The 17,256-nt window shown below is 35.4% G+C and overlaps 1 protein-coding gene across 1 annotated transcript; it reads left to right on the top strand.

Moving 5' to 3' along the window:
- Positions 1 to 287: 287 nt before the first annotated feature.
- Positions 288 to 16,677, top strand: gaa2 (alpha glucosidase 2). The gene is made up of 20 exons (XM_082163620.1): positions 288 to 454; positions 3,097 to 3,726; positions 4,854 to 4,999; positions 5,184 to 5,349; positions 5,562 to 5,658; positions 6,594 to 6,713; positions 6,803 to 6,921; positions 8,349 to 8,480; positions 9,295 to 9,405; positions 10,155 to 10,268; positions 10,381 to 10,465; positions 10,544 to 10,661; positions 11,351 to 11,484; positions 11,582 to 11,733; positions 12,042 to 12,190; positions 12,415 to 12,556; positions 12,655 to 12,753; positions 13,533 to 13,697; positions 14,133 to 14,279; positions 15,411 to 16,677. Exons 2-20 carry the CDS (start codon positions 3,106 to 3,108, stop codon positions 15,471 to 15,473), a joined length of 2,880 nt encoding a protein of 959 aa, XP_082019746.1. The 5' UTR covers positions 288 to 454; positions 3,097 to 3,105; the 3' UTR covers positions 15,474 to 16,677.
- The last annotated feature ends 579 nt before the right edge of the window (positions 16,678 to 17,256 follow it).

Raw genomic sequence — 17,256 nt, 5'->3', positions numbered from 1 at the left:
ACTAGAAGAACATCAAGAAGAAAATGTTACTTTGAACCGAATCTTTTCGAAGTTTCATTCGAATCGATTCGAAGAGTGAGGAGCACAACTGAGAAGTAGGTAACAAATTGGAAAACACAAATACAATATTTGACAAAACAGCAAGTTATAAAAGATCACATGGAAAATGCGGGGGACACAGGGAGGTTTTTGAGTGATGACTCAAATGAATCAGTGAATCGTTTTCAGAGTCCGTTCACTGTACCGATCTGTCTAAAGGAGCCGATTTGCTAAACGATTCAGATTCCATTGGTACTTTAGCAGGACACGCAGCCAGCAACAACACTAACTTCATGAGACATGAAACACCCGTGACATTTACCAGCGCAAATAATAACATGGTATTCACTGATGTAATGTCGTGGGTCAAACATTAAAACCTTATAATATCATACATATTCCGACTGCACAAGAAGTAAGTTCATTTAAATGTGCATTTTCTCTTGAATGTGTTGCTTGCTGTTTCGTGAGAGCTCCGTCTTGTTCACAATGTGCAACAATGTCACGTATTTGATGTTGTTCAGTGTCATTTTAACGAAGTGGATTCATTTAAAATGTCGCATGGAAACCAAACACCGATAAACGTTAGCTTTTATTTATCTCTTTCCTAAGAGATTCATATATATCATCACATCGTTGATTTTCTGGTTTGTTTGTTTGTTTGTTTGTTTGTTTGATTACTAGGTTTCTAACATGTACAAGACTTGTCTTTTTTTTTTTTTTATCTGAAAATATATGCAGTAATTTAAAATAATATATTTATCCATATAACCATGGTACTGAGATTCTGTAGTACAAGCGTTATGTTTGTATTTGTTTGTATAAGTGCATTCATACACAATGGTATTTACATGGTAGGCTCCAAGTTGCTTCAGAGAACATGGCAAAACAAAAAAACAAACAAGGAAATCATGGTACTTAGAATTTTTTTTTTATCATGGTAAGTTTTGTTAGTATTATTGCAGCTACATCTTACCCATGTCACCCATGATCTGTAATGTCACCCATGATGTGTATAATATTTGAAGGCATGTGTGTTTTTATGCTCTTTGTAGATAGTGTTTTTTTGGACTCTGACCTCTCCAGGACCTCATAACAGAAATGTTGTATATTGTATGAGCGGAGATACGGCTTGTCAATCTAATGCTAATGCTGAGAAGTTAAAAAACACATTTGTAAATCAAAAGAACTCAAAAGTTGTAAACTCCCTAGTCAACTTAGCAGTTCTCAACAACAGTGCATTTACAACTAGACAGAGAACCAAATTTAACCTGGCAATTTTAACTCAGCTGTTCTTGATTAAAACATGTAACTTTGTTTTTGCATGCTTGCTTTTTAATTTGGTGAAATGTGCAAAGAACATGAATCTTTCAGAAGAAGAGGTAGAGTATGACATATGGTCTCATTTCCTCTCCAATAGCACGCTGTCTCCAATAGCCACTTCCCTTCGTAGTTCTTCCAAATAGCCTATCTGCAATTTTATGCACTTCAGAAAGTGTTCACCTCTGTGTGACATCTGTCACGTGACTTTAAGTGGGATTTAATGTTGCCAGATATAGTGTCTTTATAGCTGTGCTCAACAGAGGCTGAAACTGTTGAAGAACTTGCTGATGCCCGAATTTTTTAAGTAACTGATTGTTACTCTAATTTAATACAGAACATATCAAGATACTTAAATAAATTAAACAATTAAGTAAATGCTAAATGTAATTCTATAGGAGTACACTTTAAATATGTGATTGTCTGTCTTTTTGTTGCTTCAGTGTATGTAACTGTGCTGCCACCATCCTACATTTTGCAGTAAATGCAAATTAATGTACAAATTGCCTAGTTGTACAAAATTATTGAACCATTCTAACCAATTGTATTGGTTAGCCTCAGTGGAGTGGAAGATTGTCAAAGAATTAAGACTTAAAGTTGGTCAGTTTGCAACAAATCACATGACTCGAATGATTCATGATCTTGTCCTCTGTTATGTTAGTTTTATGATGCTTTTTTTTTTTAAGTTTGAAAGTTGCAGTCCTCGTTCATTGTAATTGAAAATGCATAAAAAATGACAAGTATGCCATGCAGAATTTCACCTTTTGTGTTCCACAGTAGAACTTTTTTTATTCATTTCCGCAGGACAATCTTAAGCACTACAATAACCAAAAATAAAATAAATTAGCTGGATAATTCACGCCATAGTGCTATTCTTTAAGAGAAATGAATTCGTCTGGTTGTACGAACAGTGTTGGATCCAATGAAGTTTTTGGTAACACTTTACAAAGCCCCTAAAAGTACATGGTGGTGGAAAAAATATATTCCAAAACTTTTTTGTTTGCTTGCAAAACGTTTGCTTTCCCCCATGAAACTTTGAATTCGCTCGCAAAGAACTCAAAATATTTGTGAGCAAATGCAAAGTTTCTTGTGGGAATGCTAAACATTTGCGAGAGAATTTTTCCTCCCATCTTATTTTTTTTCCATCACTATGTCCCTTTAGGGACTCTGTAAGTTTACTTAGGTAATGGATTAATAAACATTGAGCAATTCATTTGGTACAGTATTTATAAATATTACATTTTTATAAATAAAAAAATACAACTGTTCATTGTTAGTTCTTTTTATTTGATGTCCATTAAAAATATAACAGATACAACTTTTGATTTTAGTAAGGTAACTATGATTAATAGCAAATGCATTTAAAGGGATAGTTCACCCAAAAATGAAAATTCTGTCATTATTTACTTGCCCTCAAGTTGTTCCAAACCTGAATGAATTTCTTTCTTCTGTTGAACACAAAAGAAGATATTTTGAAGAATGTCGGTAACCAAACAGTTAATGGACCCCATTGACTTCCATAGTATGGAAAAGAAAAATACTACGGAAGTCAATAGGGTCCATCAACTGTTTGGTTACCGACATTCTTCAAAATATCTAAGAAATTCATACAGGTTTGGAAGAACTTGAGGCTTAAATGATGACAGAATTTAATTTTTTTGGGTGAACCATCCCTTTAACAAATGGAACAATATTGTAAAGTGTTTATTAATGTTGTTTTACCTTATTTATATTCAGACGTTTGAAATGGTGTCATACAAGAGACTCACCCCTGAGGAGGTTCATTTCTCTGGAGCCGTGTTATTGGATCCTGATGAGTCAACGGACGCGGATGGGAAAGAAGTCGACCCAGAACTCCCCCTGCTCCCCCAGAACCCTCGCTGCTCCATCACCGCTGCCCTGCTGACCATTGCAGGACTTATTGTGGTTCTTTCTGCTGTCTGGATGCTTGGAACTATATTTTGGTTTCATAATCCACCCTCTACAGATCCCCATAGACTCCCTCCACCTGCCATGGCTAAAAGTCCAAACGGGACGTTGCTGCAGCCACAGTCCTGCTTGAAGATTCCCGAAGCGTGGAGGTTTGACTGTTATCCTGAGAGAGGTGTGGTGGTCACGGAGGAGATGTGCCACGCTCGAAACTGCTGCTTCGTACAGCAGTCGCAGGCTAAGACATCGGGACGGAATGGAGTGCCGTGGTGTTTCTACACACCCGACTATCCATCCTATGAGTTGGTGTCCGTTATTGACACCGAGATGGGGAAGGTGGGAAAACTGCTCCGGAACAAAAAGACATATTATCCAAAAGACATAGATGCACTGCAGCTGGAAGTGCTGTATGAGGAAGACAACAGACTGCGTGTGAAGGTGAGAGCATTTTTTGGTCTTCATGTTACTGGCTCTTTATTATTGTGATCTCTCAGAATAAGTTAGTGATCAATGTTGAGGTTGGAAGTCCTAAATACTTATTTTTTCTTTTAAAATAAATTGAATTTCAGTGGTGAAATGATCTGTTAGCATTCATATCACTCTCAGACCACCAAAATGCAAATAAAGATCTGACTAAAAAAGGGATCCTCAATATATTGGTACCAGATCTGTTGACATTAAAAATAAACCGTTTTAAATTATTAATTAAAATGATTACATATTCAATCATTTAAACATGTAAAATTTAAAGTAAAAGTATCTTATGCTCACCAAGGCAGCATTTATTTGATCAAAATACTGTAAAAACAGTAATATTGTGACGTACTGTATTTTAAAATAACTGTTTTCTATTTTAATATATTGTACAATGTGATGCAAAGCTGAATTTTCAGCATCATTCCTCCAGTCTTCAGTGTCACATGATCCTTCAGAAATCATTCTAATATGAGGATTTGCTGCTCATGAAACAATGCTTATAATAATTATCATCACAGTTGAAAACAGTTGTGCAGCTCAATATTTTTGTGGAAAAAGTGATCATTTTTATTTATTTTAGAATTCTTTGATGAATTGAAAGTTTAAAACAACAGCATTTATTTGAAATAGAAATCTTTTGTAACAATGTAAGAGTATTTATTATTCATCTTTCTATTGTCTTTCGTAACATTATAAATGTCTTTGCTGTTACTTATGGTCAATGTTATGTATACTTGCTAAATGTATGCAATATATATCATGTATACCTCCGAAACCTTTAAACTTTTGTAATGTATGTAATATGTATGTATGTATGTATGAATGTATGTATATAGTCAGTATTGTTTTTTTTATATCTATTTAACTAAAGTAATTTTCTGGTACTAATAATTCAGTTACACTGTTAAATTTAATCTTTGGCAGATCTCAACCATTTATTTATTATTATCTTAACATGACAATAAATAACAGCTTATTAATATTGGCCAGAATATTAATATTGCTATTTCCCTGTTAGAAAACGTCTTTAGATATTTGTAACCTTGTACATTATTTATTGTTTCATAATATTCAATTGTCTCATACAGATAACAGACCCGTCTGAAAAGAGGTACGAGGTGCCTATAGATGTTCCTGTGGTCCAGAAAAGAGCATCAAATCCTTCTTACACCGTAGACTTCATCAAAGAACCTTTCGGGCTGATTGTCAAGAGAACGCAGACAGGAACTGTGCTGTAAGTACTGTTTTTTTGTCAACTAGCATGAGAAAACGGACATGCCTTTCAATTGAAAATGCAATGATTTCATTTCTTTTACCATTAGAAATGATGACCAGAAAACTCTAGTCTAGAGATCTATAGTGTGACATGTCTCTGTATCAGCATTGAGTTATTAACATGTATGTTCACATTGCGTTAGGCTGAATACATCTATAGCTCCTCTCTTCTATGCGGATCAGTTCCTGCAGATGTCCACATCATTGCCGTCACGTTTCATATATGGACTGGGTGAACATCGCTCCAACTTTCTGCATGACGTCCAGTGGAACACTCTCACCATGTGGGCTCGAGATGTTCCACCCATGGTAACAACATGACTTTTGTCTTCTGATGTAATAATCTGCCAGTGCTCTTTCAAATTTCACAACAAGATTTAAAACACTGAAAACAAGAAGTTTAACACAATTATTGGCCTTTCATCTAGTCTATAGGAAAAGTAACACGGTCAAATGATCACAGATTAATAAATGTTCTAGATTGCACTTACTTTTCTGTATTTCTCGATGGTTTTTTGTAGGAGCTGACCAACCTCTATGGCGTCCATCCCTTTTATCTATCTGTGGAATCTGATGGAATGGCACATGGGTTTTTCATGCTCAACAGCAATGCAATGGGTGGGTTCATCACACACACACACACATGCACACTTCATTCTAGCATGATCTTGATGTAATGGTTAATATGAATTAACTTGAACCTGCTGAAATGTTCCTATAAATATATTTTCTTTCCAACTGTGTATTCTGAATAATAAATAAATATATTTCCCCACTAACAGCAGCAGTCCAGTGCTCGCCTTCTCATTAACGGTGTTTTTCTCTTGCTGATCATATTTCAGACCTGCTGAGTTAAAAAAAAATTTAAGTAATTTGACTGATAAAAGGATTGCTTGTGTGTGTATTACAGTCTTTTAAAATATTTGAAGGAATGTGTGGTTCATGCCTTAAATTGAACGGTTAAATATTTCATTATTAAACAGTAACGCACACAGCGTTGAGGAGATAAACATGTAAACATTTGGGCATAAACATGTAAATTGCATACATTAAAATGACTGACAATGAAAAATGACAGATTAGTGATTAAAATATTGAATACAAATAAATAAATATTCTTATTCATCAGGTCTCACACACTTCAGCATTGCGGTCACTAGTGTAGACGAGCACTGTCAGTGAAATAATCATGTATGCTTTCTCAGATTGGCTTGGGTTGGATTAAAACTTCATGGTGCGTTCAATTTGGAAAATTCTTTACACAGTAAACATTTGAATATCTTTTCTCCTGTCTCAGAAAATGTCCAGTTTTTTTAATCTTCTTGCGGAAAACTCATCTTAGGTGGCGTTTAGTCAACTAGGTGACTGTAGCACATTGAAAATATACATAACCAGAAATAAATGAGTTGTACTATTTCAAAACGGAAGTGCCTCATGAGTGCAAGTAGTCCATTTTTGTTCCTGAAATGCTCAGTGTTTTTGCCTGTGAATCTTTGTTTTTGCGGATAATGTCTCAACTTTGTATTAACGTGTGTAAATAATCTGTCATGTAGATGTGGCTCTGCAGCCTGCACCTGCTCTCACCTGGCGTATGATTGGTGGGATCCTCGACTTTTACATTTTCCTGGGCCCAGATCCCATCTCTGTGATTGGACAGTACCTGGATGTTGTAGGTCAGCAAGCATCATAAGCAGTATTTGATTTTTTTACTTTGACGTGAATCAGAAGTTGACCAACTAATGATGTTATCTTCTCTCATTAGGTAAGCCTGCAATGCCCATCTACTGGGCTCTGGGCTATCATCTCTGCCGATGGGGCTACAAGTCTAGCAACAAAACCTGGAATGTTGTGAGAGAAATGCGGAATTATGGGATACCTCAGGTACTATACAGTAGCTGTTAGATCATTTTCATTAATTATTGGTTTGGTGTAGGTAAATATGGTTCATTGTCAAATGTTTACTGATTGGTTAGAATTTGAAATCAGCTGTAGCTCACTAGATTTGCACTTTCAATAGACATCAAGAAAAATTCAGCACAGAAAATAATGCAAAAAACGTATGCAATAAATGTATATCTGTTTCCATCAGTGTTGTTGTAAACTAAAAATATTAAAAAAATTGTTAATGGTAATTGAAATAAAGTAAAAAATCTTGATAGAAATCTTATAACTTGAACTTAAATGAATATTAGAAATGTCGCTTTGGCAACTAAATGAAATTTAAATCAATTGAAGTGATTAAAATTAATAAAACAAAATGACAAAAAAATTAATTAAAGCTGTATTGAAAAAATTTGTAAAGATAATTTTATAAAATCTAAATAATCTTTACAGATCTTTATTGGAAAGTGTTTAACAATGTCTTTTCATGCTCGTTCAATGAGCCATAAAGAAATGATTGCACATGCACCTGTGGAACACTAACAGTTAACAGGCGGAAGAAAATTAATGTCACAGTTCCAATAACTTAGGACATTAAAGAGACCTTTCTACTAACATTGAAAAACTCAAGGAGAAAGATGCCCAGAGTCTCTGATCATCTGTGTGAACATGCCATAGTCCTGCTGAAGGGAGGCATGAGGACTGCAGAAGTGGACAGAGCAATAAACTGCAATGCCCATAATGTAAGACGCCTAAGACAGAGTGCTACAGGGAGACAGGAAGGACTGCTGAGCGTCCTTGCAGTGCCAAACCACCTGTAACCATGTGTCCTCCCAGACAGGTGGAGCAACATCTCACAGAAAGAAATGGTCAAATCTGGCTCAGTCCATGAAGATGATGCACTGTAGCATTAAAAACACAAGATACTGACTGCTGTTTTTGATATTGACCCCCTCTTTGTTCAGGGACTCATTATTCCATTTCTGTTCATCAAATGTCTGTAAAACTTGTTCTGTTTATGTCTCGTTTGTTGAATCATTTTATGTTCATACAAATATTTACACACAATAACCAAATTGCTGGGGTGGAAAAAGCAGTTGAAAGTGTGAGGATGTTTCTTTTTTTTGCTGAGTTTAGTAATGCATACTATAATAGTATATAAATAATTAACGATAGTATGCTAGTTTAGCCCAATACAAACACTCATTGTTCACAGGGACATTAAAACAGCACTTTTGAAATCTAGTGAAAATTTTAATGTTGCATAATATTGTACTTGATCATTTTCCTCATATTGCTGACACACAAAGAGAAGTCTGATTTCAGATGTTTTTTTTAATGAACCACTGAAGAACACTGACTTCGCTTTATGCATTTAGCAAAATGACTAATTATAAATTGTACAAATACATTTTTTTATCTTTCAGGACGTTCAGTGGAATGACATTGACTACATGGATCGTGCTCTAGATTTTACTTATGAGCCTATGAACTTTTCCACCCTACCTGATCTCGTGAAAGACCTTCACATACATGATCAACACTACGTCATGATTCTGGTACACACTCACACACACTCTCACTTTAACTGACTATGAACTACACCTTAGGTAACTCTACTAGGAAAGCTAAATGATCTTGAAGGGGATAGGGTAACTTACTTCATACTTTAAAAAATGTGTTTACTGTACCAGCATTTCTGCAGTACCGGTAGTACCAAGTACCCGGTATTATCGGTACCCGCTGTTTTCAAACGCTCTTGTTCATGTTTGTTTGAGCACTCTGTGACAGATGAGACAAAACAAGACATATAATTGAAGTACTTAATTCAAGTTTTTGCTCTGGTAACAAATTTGGTACAGATAACCTTGAAATCTTTCTGGTATTAAAACCGACTACTAAATTTGGTACCATGACAGCTTCATTCATCCACTAAAAATCACCATTTGCTTAAAAGTCATTGCACAAATTTAGTTAGTTGGTTTCCTGCTCAATAGCTCCTCCATCATTTTTTTGAAGATGGCACTTGGTTTGAAATGCAATGACTTTTATACATGTGGCTTAAATCATTTGTGGGGACTGTCAATAGATTTATTTGCGGAAAGCAAATCTTCTAAAAATCAAAATGAGAGGAACTTCAATGTTCTGTGGGTTTATTAAACATCCATAACACTCTTCCTCATTCTGCTCTCGTCTTTTTTGTGTTGCATTAGAATCACACTGACAGTCATGAGGCAGATTTGGCAACTGAATGTTTCACATGCGGTTGAGACCATCACTAAAGCATTTGGATGTGTCACTGTGGATTTAGCTGAAGTGGGCTTGATTTAAACTGCAGTTTGTGTGTTTGTCACTTTTGCGCTTCCTCTTCAGGATCCTGGCATCAGTAGCTCTCAGCCGTCTGGCTCCTACTGGCCGTTTGATGAGGGGAAGAAGAGAGGCGTTTTCATCAATGATTTGAATGGAGACGTCCTTATTGGGAAGGTACATTGAGGTGTCGTCTTTTTTTTTTTTTTTAGAGGTCACTTATGCTCACCAAGGCTGCATTTATTTGATCAAAAATACTGGAAAAAAAAAAAAATGTAATATTGCGAAATATTATTGCAATTTAAAATAACTTATTCATGTGATGCAAAGCTGAATTTTCAGCATCATTACTCCAGTCTTCAGTGTCACATGATCCTTCAGAAATCATTAAAATATGCTGATTTTTTAACCTTTTTGTTAAAAACAGTTGTGCTGATTAATTTTCTAAATATTTTTTTTCAGGATTATTTGATGAATAGTAAGTTCAAGTGATCAGCATTTATTTAAAATAGAAATCTTTTGCAACATTATAAATGTCTTTACTGTCACTTTTGATTTAATTGAATGCATCCCTTCTAAATAAAAGTATTAATTTCTGAAAAACAAATGTGCTGACCCCAAAACTGATGAAATGATCTCATGTCCAGATGAATACTACAGACTTTTCCACAATAATTCCGTGCCTTATTGGTTGTGGAATAAATTAATCATGGCTGACGACACGAGTAAACATTTCTCCAACTGCGTCGCAACAATAGGTGTCAATATGAAGTCCAACAAACCTAAACAGAAACTTAGTAATTAATTGAATTTTTAAGAGTGCTTGGAAGCTTAAAATGTTTATCATTAAACAAACTTAAATCAAAATGTAGTAATTATGAATATTATATGTGACTTAGCTGCAGATATTTTTACTTGTTTCTAAGGTCTGGCCAGGACTCACTGCTTTTCCAGATTTCTCCAATCCAGACACGCATGAATGGTGGTACCAGAATCTGCAGAGGTTCCATGACAAAGTGCCATTTGATGGCGTGTGGATTGTATGTTGTGCATTTGTATTATTCCTTGTTTGATGGTTCGTTATTTGTATTTAGCCAAGCATTGATCTTGCTTTTTAATCTATACTCTTCTTTTTTCTGTCTCTTCCACAAGGATATGAATGAGCCATCTAATTTCTTTGATGGGTCACTGAATGGTTGTCCAGAGAATGAACTGGAAAATCCTCCCTACACACCAGGTATCAGTGTGTTCGCTATTATGTAGACATCTACATTATTCATGCTAGAACAATAAGACATGATATTGTCTACTGTAGGTATTCTGGGTGGTACATTAAGGGCCAAGACTGTGTGTGCATCTGCACGTCAGAAAATCTCCTCTCACTACAACATACACAGTCTGTATGGACTCATGGAATCTAAAGCCACTGAAAGGTACACGCAATCACTCAAAAATACATATACTACCATTCAAAAGTTAGGGATTGATAATATTTTTTTTTATGCTTTTGAAATGTTTTTTAATGTATTTTATGCCCACCAAGGCTGCATTCATTTGAAAAATAATGTAAAAACAATAATATTGTAAAATATTAATACAATTTACATAACTGTTTCTATTTTTTTTTTTTTTATTAAAAAATGTGTTTGCAAAGCTGAATTTTCATCATCAATACTCCAGTCTTCAGTGTCACATGATCCTTCAGCAATCATTCTAATATGCTGACCTGATGCTCAAGAAATATTTCTTTTTTTTTTATTATCAATGTTGAAAACAGTTGTGCTGCTTAATATATTTGTGGAAACCATGATACATTTTTGTCAGGATTCTTTGAGTAGAAAAGTGCAAAAGAACAGCCTTTATTTGAAATAGAAATCTCTGTGACAATGTAAATGCCCCTTTTGATCAATTTAATGCATCTTTGCTGAAAGAAAGTGTTAATTTCTTTTTCTTTTTAAAATCTTACGACCCCAAACTTTTTGTCAAAAACGTTTTGTTATTTTTAAAGAAAGATGACGCAAGCACACTTTACAACCAAAACATTTCACCCCCCCCAAAAAAAGTATTTGGACACTTTCTGTTCATCAAACGGTAGTGGATCATGTCCATCTGTCTCTCTCAGTGCTTTGAGGAAGATCACAGGGAAGCGTCCCTTCGTCATTTCCCGCTCTACGTTTCCCAGTCAGGGCAGGTATTCGGGCCACTGGCTCGGAGACAACAGGAGCCAATGGAAAGATCTGGTCACATCTATACCAGGTATAAACGCAAACTCTCTGCTGAGGTCAGAGTTAGTCCCATAAAGTGTTGTATTGACTACAGATTCACTAACCATTTTATTAAAAAAAATTTCCAGGTATGCTGACATTTAACATCCTGGGCATTCCTCTTATTGGGGCAGACATCTGTGGCTTTGGGGGCAGCACTACAGAAGAACTGTGTGTCCGATGGACCCAGCTCGGAGCTTTCTACCCCTTTACAAGAAACCACAACTCCATAGATGAACAGGTGAACTTTCTTCCATCCAACCAAACACTGTTATGACTCTTTATTTAGCTTTAGACTACTGCAAAATCTGCAGCTGGTCCCAACTCATAATGCTAAGATACGCGCTGCTTTAGAGGATCTGCTTTGTTTTTCTACTGTTTTCATCTTATTGATTTTCTGCAGTCTTGAGGCGTTTTTGTCTGTTCATCTGATTAGTAACCCATCTGTCTGTTGTTTTGCCAGGACAATATATGTTTTTATAATGTTTTTCATCTGCATTCCAAAGGCAAGACTCTGATGGATTAACAGTTTTGTCATTTTCACAACAGGATCAGGATCCAACTGCATTCAGTCCTGCAGCTCGTACAGCAATGAAAGAAGCCATCCTTCTCCGTTATTCCCTGTTCCCACATCTCTACACACTCTTCCATCACGCACACATCAGTGGACACACGGTCGCCACACCACTGCTCTTTCAGTAAGATAAACATGTGACTTCAAACCCTTATTGTACGTGCATTTAATTCTTAAAGGAATAGTTTTCTCCAAACCTTGGAGTTATCTTGCAGCATCTAATGACAGAATTATCATTTTTACTGAATATCTAGATACAGATCCAGGCACATAATATTCATAATTTCAGGAAGATGTCCACTTTAATTGACTTCTTTGCATATAATCACGGTCTGTGCTGTGTTTTAGGTTCCCTACCGATGAGAAGACATATGGGATAGATAAACAGTTCCTATGGGGAAAGAGTTTGATGGTCACGCCGGTTTTGGAGGCAGGACGAGATTATGTAGTGGGATATTTCCCTAAAGGTCTCTGGTACGATTTTCACACCGTAAGTCACATCCTCTCTAGAAACCCTTTTAGAAATAGAAACTCACAACTTTTACTTTGTAGTCTCGTACAACATTGATATGTGTTTGTCACAAACAGGGTGAGTCATTGGTAAGCAGAGGAGAAGAGATCAAACTTCAGGCTCCGATGGACAAGATCAACCTGCATCTCAGAGAGGGTTCCGTCGTACCAACACAGGTGAAAAAGAATCACATTATATACATATTCCTACATTACTGTTTTTCAGTTAATGCAGACAGACTTCCTTAAGTAGTTTATATGTAATTATTTATAAATATAATCCAGATTTTATACATAATAAATACATTTCCTGTTAAGGAGGTTTTCGCCATTTACTATTGTTGCACATTATCATAATATATACATCATATGCGTAATAGTTAATAATGGTTCTTATAATCATAAATGTTGAAAACATTTAAAAAAAGATCTAAATGGTAGTCCATCACTTTTCGACAAAAATAATAAGCAGCACAACTGTTTTCAACATTGATAATAATAGAGAAATGTTTCTTGAGCAGCAAATCATCATATTAGAATGATTTCTGAAGGATCATGTGACACTGGAAGACTGTAGTAATGATGCTGAAAACTATTAGGTACAATATAAATTACATTTTAAAATCTATTAAAATCGATGTTTTAAATTGTAATAATATTGCACAAAATTGCTGTTTTAATGTATTTCTGATCATATAAATGCAGCCTTGGTGATCAGAAGAGACTTCAACATTAAAAATCTTAATTATTCCAAACTTTTTACCCCCATTGTATATATACATTTAACAAATAATTGATCTGTTAAGGAATTCTTTGTCTGATGTCTAGGTAATTTATGTATCATTTATTTGATACTTTAAGAAAGCCTTTATGAAATAATTTACTAGTAGCAGTAATGTTGGCTGTGGTCTGTGTGCATGTTTACTTGAGTTTTGTTCTATATGTTTGTGTTTCAGAGACCGAACACCACCCTGTGGGTGAGCAGCGGTCAGCCCCTTCATCTGATTGCAAGTCTGAGTGAGGACGGTCTGGCCAAGGGTGATTTGTATTGGGATGACGGAGAGACCATTGACTCATATGAGACGGATCAGTACGCTTACATCTATTTCACAATAGAAAAGGTACAGAAAACCGTTCACCTTTACTGAAGCACACCAGAATGCCTTATTTTCAGTAAGCTTTCATTAGATCCTCATACTATGGGCACAGTATAAAAGGTTATTTGTTTGTCTGTTTTACATTCTGCCTCTCACATTTCATGTAATCACTTTTTAACTTTTCTCAAATACTCAGTTTATACACATTTTTATTCAATGTTATTTTATTAAATGCATCACTTGCTTGTTCTTAAATGTTTCTGTGAACAATCATGCTGTCAAGTGTGTGTGTGTGTGTGTGTGTGTGTGTGTGTGTGTGTGTGTGTGTGTGTGTGTGTGTGTGTGTGTGTGTGTGTGTGTGTGTGTGTGTGTGTGTGTGTGTGTGTGTGTGTGTGTGTGTGTGTGTGTGTGTGTGTGTGTGTGTGTGTGTGTGTAATGATCTTTATTAATGATCTTCAGAACACAATGAAATCAGAGGTGCTGCGTAATCATGAGGAGGCTGCTTACATCACTGTGGAAACTGTTTCCTTTTATGGGGTGAAGGCAGAGCCAGAAAATGTAACAGTGAATTCACAAGAGGCAGCATTCACTTACCGTGACAATCAGGTAATATACTTTAATATTGTTTTTAGGAAGCTACTGGTTATAAATACTGAGATGATTGTGCATATTTAGTTATCAGGTTAAATTAGAATTTTGAACGGTTTGCAGTAAGTTAGAAGAATAAAATTAAAATGTTTAGTATGTTCATCTGCAGTTATCTAATACTCTATAAGCTTTCATTAGGCTTAGGCTTTGTTGAAAATAATTTGGAATATTTGTCTGTAGTACACTGAATTACAAAAGGTTTATTTTTGTAATGCATTTTTTAATTCTTATAATATCTAGGTCAGGGGTATTCAATTAAAGTTCCAAGAGGTTTATATTTCCTTCCCAGTGGAGGTCCGGACAATACTTTTTTGGAATAGTTGTACATTTCCATCTGGGCGGCAGTAGTATTTTGTTAAAGAAAAAAATGAGTTGGATGAGTTTATTGGGCCCTCACAGCCACAGCAGTGGTGTCAAATTAGATATTAATATTAAAAGGTAAGATCAGATGTTTTATCAGGCTATTATTATTTTTTACATTTAGATACATATGCATGGCAGGAGGCTATGTTTTTTATATTTTGCTTAAAATAAGTATCTGATAAAAACAAACAAACACTGTACATAATCAAGACGCCCTCATCACAAGCTGAAACCAAAGTTAACTTCTAATTTCAAAGTATTTCTTTGCCATCTACAAATAATTTTCCCAAATCTAACATTTATGAAAAGCTGTTAACATGGTGATAAATAATGCTATATGTAGATGAAAAAAATTCTTTGTCCAAAAACGATAAAAAAGACAGTCTTTTGGACTGTATTAAAGACAATATTTATATTTATATATGCTCTGTTGTTTTGTTTTGCCGCGCTGCTCAATTTAAACAGAAGAAACGGTAAAATGTTGCTACCGTTGTCATCATGTCTCGCCGTCCGGTTGGAACCAAGCCAGGGTTCGGAATTGGAGCGCAGTCCGCAATTTGAGGACCCCTGATCTAGGTTAAAATATCTAGGTTGAATTAAAAGATCCAAGATCCAGTTAACAGTGGTGTCAAGAATGATTTTATGAATTTGAAAAATAGCTAAAAATACAGAAAAGAAAAAAGATGAGCCTTAAAGAAATGTATTTATTGTCTTCTGTCTGTCTAGGTGCTGACAGTAACAGACTTGGGTCTGAACCTCAGTCAGAACTTCACAATCAGTTGGATGTAAACGTGAATCATCAGAGCTGTTTCTGAATTGCAAATTGCTGCTGAAATCATGATCTTAACATCTCAGCTGACATTATCTCAGTGCTTGTACAGTGGTGGTTCTGGTTCCAGCCTAAAATCAAATCTGAACCAGAAAGGATATGACAGATTATTGATTGTATGTTGAATTTCTCATGTGGACTTTAAGTGTACTCTTTATTATTGACCCAGCAGTGGTCAGTTGCACTCAGAGGAATTAAAACCTAAGGGAAGAGGTCTGTGTATTTTGATTAAGTCATTTGTTTGATGGATAGATATTTTTAACTATGATGTTATATTACTGCCTGTTATTGCTGATATTGTTTCTAGAGCAGAAAGACTGTTCTTCTGTTTTAAACCTTTTAGTGTTGAATTAAAGCTCCTCATCTTAAAGTAGTTTGCCATGCCATCAAAACCAATAATTCAAAATGAATTTGAGAATCTTAAAGCAAATATTTTGTAGTGATTCAATGGACCAACAGAACAAAAACAACTGCAAATTCAAAAGTGATCCTGCTGAATTCATAACCTTCCAAATTTTTCCAAATTATGTAAATATTATTTTGAATTCCATATGTGTATATATTGTTTACAAGCATGTTTGCCCAGTTCAGGACATTCTGATGCTGCAGAAATGCATGTTTAAGCATTAGTTAGCAAGCATTATTTCCATGTACTGACAGGCTTGTAATTAACATGATCCGGTATGTTCAGCGATTATAAACTTATGAATCATTTGTTTTAATGCCCAAAGTGAGTAAGTCTAAAAATGTAAAAACCATGAAAATATTATGGAAGTAAATCACTGTACAGTATTCATCAAGGCTTAAAGAGGCATAATTGTGCAGTATTTTGTAAATTGCTTCCACATGCTGTCGATATTACCATTTATAGCATAACATTGTGCCTTATATATTACATCAAAGCTGTGATTCAACATTCAGTGGCTTTACTGTGAATGTATAAAACCCTCTGTTTGAAAACACTGGGATGCTTTACAACTTTTAACAAAAAAGTTCAAATGTAAAGACGTGTGCTCCTAAAACTGAAGCTAAAAGATAAATCTACATGAGTGAACGAGCCGGTTTAAGGCTTCTTTTTCTTTAAATGACCCTGAACAAACTGCTGTACAGAGTTTCAGAGGACATACAGGGTAGTGTGCAATAAAACTCAAAGTGTTCATCTTTTCTCTTGTGTTTTTTCTTTTGTTTTGAGGCAGTGATACATTCTCAGAAAAAATTTACAAAAGTTGTCACTGGGGCGGTACCCTTTTGTTCCTTTTAGGTACCAATATGCACCCTTCAGGTTCTTTTGAAAAAGTAATGCCGCAGTGACAGCTTTTGTACCTTTTTTTTCTGAACTAGCAATCACCTAAACACCATAGAAACCACCCAGAATACCTTAGCAACATGCTAAAAACAACTCAGCAATGTTTCTTTTTATCATTTACCTCCATTGGTCTTCTTGGTGTCCAGCATGTATGAACTTTTTAAACCACACGTTACTCATACCCGGACCTAACATACCTGATTATTTTACATTTACATTTAGTCATTTAGCAGACGCTTTTGTCCAAAGCGACTTACAATTTAGGACTAAGTTAAGCGAGTCATCATGACATTTTCTGTCTTGCAGTCAGAGCTATAGTTATATGTGGCCAGGTTATGAGGCTACATGAAACTGGATTTGGAGGCACTTCCTTCACTTTGTTATGGGAAATGGCTTTTCTCAGCTCAGTGCAGAGCCCTGAGGAAAAGTCAGGTAGA

The sequence above is a fragment of the Leuciscus leuciscus genome, assembly GCF_965113295.1.
Source record: "Leuciscus leuciscus genome assembly, chromosome: 3".
NCBI classification, from domain to species: domain Eukaryota; kingdom Metazoa; phylum Chordata; class Actinopteri; order Cypriniformes; family Leuciscidae; genus Leuciscus; species Leuciscus leuciscus.
Note: the sequence above shows the minus strand (reverse complement) of the source record. Positions and strands in the feature narration are given on the sequence as shown.

Excerpts from the sequence above, each read along its gene's own strand:
- gaa2 (XM_082163620.1), top strand. The coding sequence starts at position 3,106 with ATGGTGTCATACAAGAGACTCACCCCTGAGGAGGTTCATTTCTCTGGA. Across the intron at positions 11,485-11,581 it reads TCTGGTCACATCTATACCAG|GTATGCTGACATTTAACATC; the intron begins GTATAAACGCAA and ends AAAAATTTCCAG. Across the intron at positions 13,698-14,132 it reads TCTATTTCACAATAGAAAAG|AACACAATGAAATCAGAGGT; the intron begins GTACAGAAAACC and ends AATGATCTTCAG.